Consider the following 10923-nt stretch of genomic DNA (forward strand, 5'->3'; position numbering starts at 1 on the left):
ACAGAATCATAGAAGTTTACAGCATGGAAGGAGGTCATTTCAGCCCATCGTGTCCATGCCAGCCAATAAGAAGCTAACCAGCCTAATCCCACTTTCCAGCTCCAGGCCCATAACTCTGCAGGTTACAGCACATCATGTGCAGATCCAAGTACTTTTTAAATGTGGTGAGGGTATCTGCCTCTACCACTCTTTTAGGCAATGAGTTCCAGACCCCCACAACCCTCTGGGTGAAGAAATTTCCCCTCAAATCCCCTCTAAACCTTCTACCAATTACTTTAAATGTATGCACCTTGGTTGTTGACCCCCCTCTGCTAAGTGAAATAGGCCCTTTCTATCCACTATATCTAGGCTCCTCTTAATTTTATACACCTCAATGAGGTCTCCCTTCAGCCTCCTCTGTTCCAAGGAAAACAAATTCTAAAAGGACAAAGGGTGTTAAAAAAACAAGTCTGAAGGTTTTGTGTCTTAATGCAAGGAGTATCCGTAATAAGGTGGATGAATTAACTTTGCAAATAGATGTTAACAAATATGATGTGATTGGGATTACAGAGGCGTGGCTCCAGGATGATCAGGGCTGGGAACTCAACATTCAAGGGTATTCAACATTCAGGAAGGATAGAATAAAAGGAAAAGCAGGTGGGGTAGCATTGCTGGTTAAAGAGGAGATTAATGCAATAGTTAGGAAGAACATTAGCTTGGATGATGTGGAATCTATATGGGTAGAGCTGCAGAACACCAAAGGGCAAAAAACGTTAGTGGGAGTTGTGTACAGACCTCCAAACAGTAGTAGTGATGTTGGGGAGGGCATCAAACAGGAAATTAGAGGTGCATGCAATAAAGGTGCAGCAGTTATTATGGGTGACTTTAATATGCATATAGATTGGGCTAACCAAACTGGAAGCAATATGGTGAAGGAGGATTTCCTGGAGTGCATAAGGAATGCTTTTCTAGACCAATATGTCGAGGAACCAACTCGGGGGGAGGCCATCTTAGACTGGGTGTTGTGTAATGAGAGAGGATTTATTAGCAATTTCGTTGTGATTGGCCCCTTGGGGAAGAGTGACCATAATATGGTGGAATTCTACATTAGGATGGAGAATGAAACAGTTAATTCAGAGACCACGGTCCAGAACTTAAAGAAGGGTAACTTTGAAGGTATGAGGCGTGAATTGGCTAGGATAGATTGCCGAATGATACTTAAGGGGTTGACAGTGGATGGGCAATGGCAGACATTTAGAGACCGCATGGATGAACTACAACAATTATACATCCCTGTCTGGCGTAAAAATAAAAAAGTGAAGGTGGCTCAACCGTGGCTATCAAGGGAAATCAGGGATAGTATTAAAGCCAAGGAAGTGGCATACAAATTGACCAGAAGTAGCAGCGAACCCAGGGACTGGGAGAAATTTTGAACTCAATAAAGGAAGACAAAGGATTTGATTAGGGCAAGGAAAATAGAGTACGAGAGGAAGCTTGCAGGGAACATTAAGACAGACTGCAAAAGCTTCTATAGATATGTAAAGAGAAAAAGGTTAGTAAAGTCAAACGTAGGTCCTCTGCAGTCAGAATCAGGGGAAGTCATAACGGGGAATAAAGAAATGGCAGACCAATTGAACAAGTACATTGGTTCGGTATTCACTAAGGAGGACACGAACAACCTACAACCTTCTGGATATAAAAGGGGTAAGAAGGAGGAACTGAGGGAAATCCTTATAAGTCGGGAAATTGTGTTGGGGAAATTGATGGGATTGAAGGCCAATAAATCCCCAGGGCCTGATGGACTGCAACCCAGAGTACTTAAGGAGGTGGCCTTGGAAATAGCAGATGCATTGATAGTCATTTTCCAACATTCCATAGACTCTGGATCAGTTCCTATGGAGTGGAGGGTAGCCAATGTAACCCCACTTTTTAAAAAAGGAGGGAGAGAGAAAACAGGAAATTATAGACCGGTCAGCCTGACATCGGTAATGGGTAAAATGATGGAATCGATTATTAAGGATGTCATAGCAGCGCATTTGGAAAGCGGTGACAAGATAGGTCCAAGTGAGCATGGATTTGTGAAAGGGAAATCATGCTTGACAAATCTTCTGGAATTTTTTGAGGATGTTTCCAGTAGAGTGGACAAGGGAGAACCAGTTGATGTGGTGTATTTGGAATTTCAGAAGGCTTTCGACAAGGTCCCACACAAGAGATTAATGTGCAAAGTTAAAGCACATGGGATGGGGGGTAGTGTGCTGACGTGGATTGAGAACTGGTTGGCAGACAGGAAACAAAGAGTAGGAGTAAATGGGTACTTTTCAGAATGGCAGGCAGTGTCTAGTGGGGTACCGCAAGGTTCTGTGCTGGGGCCCCAGCTGTTTACATTGCACATTAATGATTTAGACAAGAGGATTAAATGTAGTATCTCCAAATTTGTGGATGACACTAAGTGTGAGCTGCGAGGAGGATGCTATGAGGCTGCAGAGTGATTTGGATAGGTTAGGTGAGTGGGCAAATGCATGGCAGATGAAGTATAATGTGGATAAATGTGAGGTTATCCACTTTGGTGGTAAAAACAGAGAGACAGACTATTTTCTGAATGGTGACAGAAAAGGGGAGGTGCAACGAGACTTGGGTGTCATGGTACATCAGTCATTGAAGGCTGGCATGCAGGTACAGCAGGCGGTTAAGAAATCAAATGGCATGTTGGCCTTCATAGCGAGGGGATTTGAGTACAGGCGCAGGGAGGTGTTGCTACAGTTGCACAGGATCTTGGTGAGGCCACACCTGGAGTATTGTGTGCAGTTTTGGTCTCCTAACTTGAGGAAGGACATTCTTGCTATTGAGGGAGTGCAGCGAAAGTTCACCAGACTGATTCCCAGGATGGCGGGACTGACATATCAAGAAAGACTGGATCAACTGGGCTTGTATTCACTGGAGTTTTCAGAAGAATGAGAGGGAATCTCATATAAACATTTAAAATTATGACGGGTTTAGACAGGTTAGATGCAGGAAGAATATTCCCAATGTTGGGGAAGTCCAGAACCAGGGGTCACAGTCTAAGGATAAGGGGTAAGCCATTTAGGACCGAGATGAGGATAAACTTCTTCACCCAGAGAGTGGTGAACCTGTGGAATTCTCTACCACAGAAAATTGATGAGGCCAATTCACTAAATATATTCAAAAAGGAGTTAGATGTAGTCCTTACTACTAGGGGGATCAAGGGGTATGGCGAGAAAGCAGGAATGGGGTACTGAAGTTGCATGTTCAGCCATGAACTCATTGAATGGTGGTGCGGGCTCAAAGGGCTGAATGGCCTACTCCTGCACCTATTTTCTGTGTTTCTGTTTCTAAACCCTGCCTATCCAATCTGTCTTCATAGCTAAGATTCTCCACTCCCGGCAACATCCTCGTAAATCTCCTCTGTACCCTCCCCAGTGCAATCATGTCTTTCCTGTAAGGCGGTGTCCAGAACTGCACACAGTACTCCAGCTGCTAGAGTTGCAGAAAGTTCCACAGAGCCAGTCAAACTGAAGATTTATATCAGGTGCAAATCATTGCTGATGATCCCTTTAAATAACACTACTGGATGCTCCTTTATGCTGTGAACACTTGCTTAGCTGGTCACAATTAACATAGGTCACTAAGCTCACTCCAAAATGGCAGATCGGGCGTCAGGTGAGTGTTGCACACTCACTAACATCATGATCTGCATAATCTCCATATTGCTTGCGAGCATGGACATTAGCAGCGCTGCCACACAGCTTAAAATGGCAGCTGCCGTGGGCAGAAGTGCTGCGGCGGTCGGAGGGTAAAACATGGTCGGAGGGTCCAGATGCTGGTGGGGTGAGCTAATTCATAGTGGGGGCTTCCGATCACGGTGGCGAGGGGACAGATCACGAGAGGTAGGCATAGTGGTTGCGGGGGAGGTGGGGGTCTGATCGCATGGGGGTGTTGTTTACAAGGAAGTTTGTTGGGCCTGGATGAACACTCCTACTCCTCCTAGCCCATAAGCAATTCTGTGAAGGCACTTACCTTATGGATGCAACCCTTCTCGGCTCCTTTTACCTAGCGGGTTTCCCGAGGCCTGGGAAACATGTCCAACTGTGGTTAACAATAAAACACTTAAAATTGAAGCACACACCCTCCTTAAAGGGTTTCAATGCCCGACCTGCCTCCTGCGAGTGGATCAGTCACCTGATTCTGCCTCTGTTAAAACCTGTAAGTGGTTTCCCTTAGATGTTTTCGACGCAACCCCACATTACAATAGTTCCAGACCTGGGAGTGATTACTGTACTGAACAAATAAAGTTTTCCTTCCAACCGGCCTGGGGCTTAATGGCTTTCTATTGTTCTAGTTTCCCGCCTCTCGGGGTTATCTCATTCAGGTAATGGCTTGATCACTGATCAGTTCACATTGCTTAACAATGGACCCTCCATCTTTGCCCATTACCTGTGATGAGTTGCCTTCTCCTGGTCATTGTAAAATCCCAGACCAGTTGGAAGCGAAACCCTATCACCAGCCATCACTGGAATACACATGGGACACTCAAACTAAAGCCTCGAAACAAGGAAAACTTTATTGGGCCAGAAGAAGCAAACAAACAGGATCCTTGAAACAAGGAAAAACTTTATTTGGCCAGAAAAGGCAAACAGACTTTGGATATAAAAGGTGCCCGCATGGCCATAGCTCTCTTTCTTTTGCTCTCGCTTGCTTCACCTCTACAAGGACCGAGCACTCCAAGTGGGATGGAGAGAAGAAACCATAGACAGTACGGAACCAGAAGAGACATGTTTTCACCAGGAGAAGCAGCAAGTAAGCCAACGAATTGGTGAGCATCATCCCTGCCCACGCATCTTGCGTTCTCCCAATCAAGCCTTAGAAGGGTTTGAGTGGGGAGGTTTTGCTGCGAGGACCATAGGGGTACGCCCAGCCGGTCAATACAGATTTGGGGGTACACTGTGGATCCGAGCAGAAGGTTTAGATATTGGGTACTTCGTGATAGGGGTGGTTTAGACATGCCAGGATATTGGTTTGTACTACATCATCACTGTGTTTATTTGTTGTTTTGCTGTGTTGAGGCAGCTTTAATAAAGCATTGACAGTTGAGACTGAGGTATTTGTCCGTGACTCATTCACCTGTTCAGTACAAACTCATTCCCAGGTCCGGAACTATTGCAACGTGGGGATGCGTCGAAAAAACCTAAAACTTACAAACCAGAAGAAGGTGGGTTGGGTTCCTGTTTCACATTTTTAACTTTTTAACCTCCGAATCAAACCCACCTGTCTTTGGAGGTTAAAAATACCCCCTAAGATTCGAAGATAAACAAGCACTTGTAAGTTCATGACTTTGTTCTCTAACTTCTTCTTTAATAATTGACAAGAAAGCGTTAAGTCATTCACTCAGTACTTTGTATGGATTCCAATGGGAGGTTGAGAGTGTAAATGCTAATATAATCCCAACTGAATGATGTAAGTGGTTCGATATTTAGGAATCATTAATTCCTATGCATTGAGTTTGTGGCAAATATCAAATGGTTTCTTGATAAGCAATTAAGGTGATGGGGTTAAGGATTTGTTTGGTGTCTTTGGTAAATCTGTTTGCCAGGATATCGAATCCTGCATTTTTACAGCTTCTGTTTGCTAGTGTATGTTTTGTGCACACTACAACCTCACCTACTGCTCTGTCTAGCTATTCCCCCAGTGACAACAGGAAGTAAGGTTCTGTAAATAGTATTGTTCACATTTCTGCACCTATCCAACTACAATCATATGTTCAAAAAATGTATTGGGTGATGTTTCAGAATTTTTTAATTTAATTAAAAAGTAGTCAAAGCCTCTGAAAATTGTAGTGCAAAATATGACATTTTGTGATTACAAATGCTTATCATGTTTGTTGGTCATTCCTCTGTTCACTGTTATAATTAAGGTGTCAACCCCTTTATTTTAGATGGGTTACTGCGCTAATTAAAATTGCATGAAAATATCATATGGACATGTTCAGTGTTTGTATCGTAATATCACAAGCACTGATTTGTGGACTTACAGTTGCAGGTTGGACCATGTTGAAACTGTTTTTCCTCTACATGTATTGTCTTGTATTCCAATTTTATTTATCTGGAAGCAACATGGAAAGACAGATCTTACCCAAAGATCTCAACTAAATCTCATTTTCTTCATGGGGAGACTGATAGTGGCATAGTTGACATGCTCTCTTATACAATTGATAGATTTAGGAAAGGAGAGTATTCTTATTTGCTGCCTCCATATTTTGCTTTGGAAAATAAGTAATTACATGATGGAGGATGACTGCAGCATTGTCAGAACTTATAATTGGCTACATTTTATAACTTGAACTGAGAAGAGTAAGTGATGAGAGACAGAAAATAATTCTGTAAGAATGAAAGTTATTTTCTTGGGGATAAAGAGTGCCGCATTTGGTTTTACCAAATTACAGGGAATCTTCCCAGTTTTGCATAATTATTTAAAAGCATGGTCGATCACATCAGGATGAGACAGACTTATGGAGCAAATTTGTATTTTATTCTCACTGTCGCTTCACAGATGTTCATGCTGGTGATCCAGTAACCTTCCAGTTTGAGACATTGTTCGAAGTATTTGGCTTCAAATAAACCAGCATGCCCAATGTCATTAAATATTACATAAATTGTTCTGTAATATATTGCATATCTACCATATTTCAAATTTGTAGATACCCACATAAATTCCTTTCAATATCTTAGTGAAATGAAATTGTTCCAATCTGTGTTTTTAGTTCCATGTTACAATGATAATGGAGAAAGGGGACATTCTAGTCTTGATTTACCATGCAAATGAAAGGCTAAATAAAGGTTTTGTAACAATCGCTGCATAGGGTCAATTGCATAATAAATTGACCTTTGTTGGAAATCAATAGGTCCCAGTTAAAAAATTTCATAAATTGCATGGGAAATATTTCCACTCAATTCTTCAAAAAACCCATCTCTACATCTTGTCGAATCACAGCTTGTGAAGAGCTTGCTATTCTAGCTAAAATAATTGCTCAGATAAAAAGTGAGAGAGTGAGAAAGTAAAAAGACCCTCTGATGCAAATTAAGAAATATTGATGGAGTAATTTCTAACTTCACTATCTAGCATTTCGGATTCCGTCTGGAGAAAGGAAGATTATCGTGAAGGCAGCATAGATTAGGCGTTCTCGGCAGAGATTTTTAATTGGAACTATTTGACAATTCAGTCAGAAATTATATTGGGCCAAGTGAATTTGTTGTTGTGGCATCTGCTCAGGAATTGGCATATTCACTGCCTCTGGGACATTTTAAGCAAATTTACTCAGTCAGCTAATCATGCTACATACAATAAGTGTTGAAATGTGCAAGTTTTGTCGTGAGTTGTCATGCTATACCAAATCAGTTGCCCTAGTTATGAGAGTTGGTGAGCTATTGTTGACTGAAGGAGCAATGAGACTGGATATTCTGTCATATTAAGAACTATTTACAAAATTGAAAGTTTTATAGCATAGTTGCGGTGCCTTCTTATTATCAAGGTAATTATGTAATCACTGTGTTTATGTAATCAGCTATTCAATCAAAAGTATTTATCATGTCCAATTACTATGTAAAATATTATCTTTTGGATTAATCACCCAAATATAATTATCGTTTTACATAATTGCTATGAGAATCAGAAAAAATGAGTAAAGATAATAATGCAATGAAGTATATTTTATTCTGCTCAGTAATGTTTCAGTAAAGCATATTTTATTCTGCTCAGTAACGTTTCAGTAAAATAATATCAAGCTTTTCGGCAAAAATCTAGAAGTCCCTCATACGCCTGAAAGATCCGATAGTTGCGTTGTTGCCGCCCCAGTCACTGAATCTCCTGTATTCACCGGGTCTCATGAAGTACTGTCGGCCTCTGTAGTTGGGTTGTTCATAGAAGGTCCAGTAACCATCCATCACATGGCAGGAGTGAATGTCACGGTAACGGAAACGATCGTAGACAGATGGACAGTCATCCATGAATTCCATCATCTGTCCTCCAAAGTCAGGCCTCTCGTAAATCCTCATTCTGTAGGAATCACCCCTGTACTGTAATATCAATAACAGTGATGTGACTCTTAATATCTATGCAGATTACTGAAAGGCAGCACGAGTTTATAAGAAAATGAAGCAATCGATGAAGTTATTAACCATTAAAGCAAATCATAAGTATTAAAATATTTGGAATTTTTTGACTGAGTTACATCATTGTAACCCCGTTACTCCTGTTAGGTTCTTTTATATGGGAGCAGTAGCATCGTGGTTATGTTACTGGACTAGTAATCCGGAGGCCTGGACTAATGATCCGGAGATCCCACCAAGCAACTGGGGAATTTAAATTTAGTGAGTTAAATAAATCTGGAATAAAAAGCTAGTATCAGTAATGATGACCATGAAACTGTCGGGAAGGAAGGAGTGGCTTACTAGGCCATTTCAGCAGGCAGTTAAGAGGCAACCACATTGATGTGAGTCTGGAGTCACATATAGGCCAGACCAGGGAAGGACAGCAGGTTTCCTTGCGAGCTAATTTTAGGCTGCTTTGTAAGAACTGGATTTTCAGAAGGACAGTAACTGGGAGATACTTCAGCCAAAATTTCAATGAATTCTCTCAGTAAAAGTAGCACTGGTAGTAGGTTTTAGATCTTCCTTTTTCTCTTAAGCACTAGCACTTAACAAAAGGGATTTATTCAAGGATAACCATACTTTTTGCATTTGTGGATCATTTAGGTGACTATTATGGATCATCGTGGGCCAGATATAAATCTTAAATCAATGTTCTTGTTAATTTACTTTATATCTCAATTCACTAACAAATCATAAAGTTCTGACTTAAGATTTAACTACCAGAAAGGGAACAGTAGTAAGTACGATCCGTTGGAAACATCTAGGCCTACCAAACGCAAACAGGACTAGCCAGAGAGTAAGAAATTCAAGGACAAATAGAATAGTTGTTTGTATTTTTGGGGCCATGCTGCCAGAGCACTCTTGGCATGAGGCCATAGGTGGGCCATCCTGGGTTGACCAGTCTATGTGGGGTATGGCTTTTGTCCCACTGCATCATTTTCCCCTTATACCAGTGACAGGGATAAATAAATCAACACTTCCAATGACTGAGTAACAAACCTGCAAGCATAAACTACAACATTAATCATGATTTTTGTCTTACGATGATTGCTCAGAGTATTATATAATTCTCTATTATTACACCTTAGACGCAACAGTGCTGTGCAGCAATAAATTAAAGCTAGCTTTTAAATTAAAATGTGAATTCATCTTCAGAGACATAAATTGTAACTAGCCTGTTAAATAAAAGATTACTCATTAAAAAAAAATGAGAGTATTAGAATAAATCTGTATTAAAAAGGCAGCTGGTAACAAAAATCTATTAATGGCCCAACAATATAAATCGAGCAAGAAAATGATTTACATCCAGCATAACCAAAAAGCTGCAGCTTACGTATGGGTAGGTACGACATGACCCGATGCTGTCATTGAATCCCATCCAGCGCTGGTAGTCAGGATATTCTCCCCTGCTCAGAACATACTGGTGTCCCATGTAATTGGGTCTCTCATACCCCACCCACCAGTCACTCTCCACACGGATGGAGTTACAGCGGCTGAAGTAAGGGGACAGGTCAGCACAGTCAGTACTGCACTCGAAGTGCCGACCCTGGTAGTTCCTGTCCTCGTAAAAGATGATCTGAGAAAAATATATATATATAAATTAACCAATAGTTTAAACAGTTTAGAGTTATTATAAAATAGTCAATATTTATGCAAAATAAAATGGGCAGCCCAACCTTTCCCATTTCGACTTCACAGTTGGACTGAACTGACTGGATGTGCTTTTGCTTTGAACAGCTTCGTATTTATATACTATACTGAAAGGCCATAGTAGAGAATATCTTTGTTATTTTAATGAGCGAACTGTATTTCAGCAAAAAAGGAACAAAAGACATGTCATATACATTGCAGAAAAACACCAGCATTCATACTAACAAACATTCTTTTCATTTTGCCTTCTTTCACTTTCATTGTTCTGTGACAAAAAGAAAATTAGAGGATGAGATTCCACAGAACTTTTAAGAGCTGGTGTTATCCAAAACACACAACATGTTTTATTTCCAGCTTTGCTGAGTCGAATGAATATATTTTGATGTTTTTATTGTTCCTTATAACACTTCTGCTTAAAAACCATTGCAGCGTTTCTGATGTTTTAACTACAGATTTACCTACTGAAGACTAGTGCAATTTTTCATTCTCATACCACATGGGTAATTCAGAAGGAATTGCTGATGGGTTATGTTTCTGTTAGTATTATTTTTATCATCTCATTCTGCTTTAGCTGGGAATTTTGTATTCATTTTTTCTCATTTAGAAATTGCTTAATTACAGAAAACAATATTTAACTGACCAGCCAAAACATTTGCTTAAAATAAGAACATAAGGAATAGGAGCAGGAATAGGCCATAGGGCCCTTCGAGCCTGCTCTGCCATTTAATACGATCATGGCTGATCCGATCATGGACTCAAGTCCACTTCCCTGCCCACTCCCCATAACCCCTTATTCCTTTATCGTTTAAGAAACTGTCTATTTCTGTCTTAAATGTATTCAATGTTCCACAGCTCTCTGAGGCAGCAAATTCCATGGATTTACAACCCTCTGAGAGAAGAAATTCCTCATCATCTCAGTTTTAAATGGGCGGCCCCTTATTCTAAGATTATACCCCCTAGTTCTAGTCTGCCCTATCAGTGGAAACATCCTCTCTGCATCCACCTTGTCAAGCCCCCTCTTAATCTTACACATTCTACTGAATTCCAATGAGTAGAGGCCCAACCTTTCCTCAGAAGTCAACCCCATCATCTCCGGAATCAATCTAGTGAACCTTCTCTGAATTGCCTCCAA

The 10923-nt window shown here is 40.8% G+C and overlaps 1 protein-coding gene across 1 annotated transcript; it reads right to left on the reverse strand.

Moving 5' to 3' along the window:
• Nucleotides 1–7790: 7790 nt before the first annotated feature.
• Nucleotides 7791–9826, reverse strand: LOC139254639 (gamma-crystallin S-1-like). The gene is made up of 3 exons (XM_070873759.1): nucleotides 9818–9826; nucleotides 9475–9717; nucleotides 7791–8066 (listed from the first exon to the last, which is right to left on the reverse strand). Exons 1-3 carry the CDS (start codon nucleotides 9824–9826, stop codon nucleotides 7791–7793), a joined length of 528 nt encoding a protein of 175 aa, XP_070729860.1.
• Nucleotides 9827–10923: the final 1097 nt, after the last annotated feature.

The sequence above is a fragment of the Pristiophorus japonicus genome, chromosome 3 (genome assembly GCF_044704955.1).
Source record: "Pristiophorus japonicus isolate sPriJap1 chromosome 3, sPriJap1.hap1, whole genome shotgun sequence".
Lineage (NCBI taxonomy): Eukaryota > Metazoa > Chordata > Chondrichthyes > Pristiophoridae > Pristiophorus > Pristiophorus japonicus.

What these genes read in the sequence shown, in the direction of transcription:
- LOC139254639 (XM_070873759.1), bottom strand. An exon ending in CATGTCGTACCTACCCATAC is followed by an intron (nt 8,067 to 9,474) that starts GTAAGCTGCAGC and finishes TTGATATTACAG; the next exon opens with TACAGGGGTGATTCCTACAG.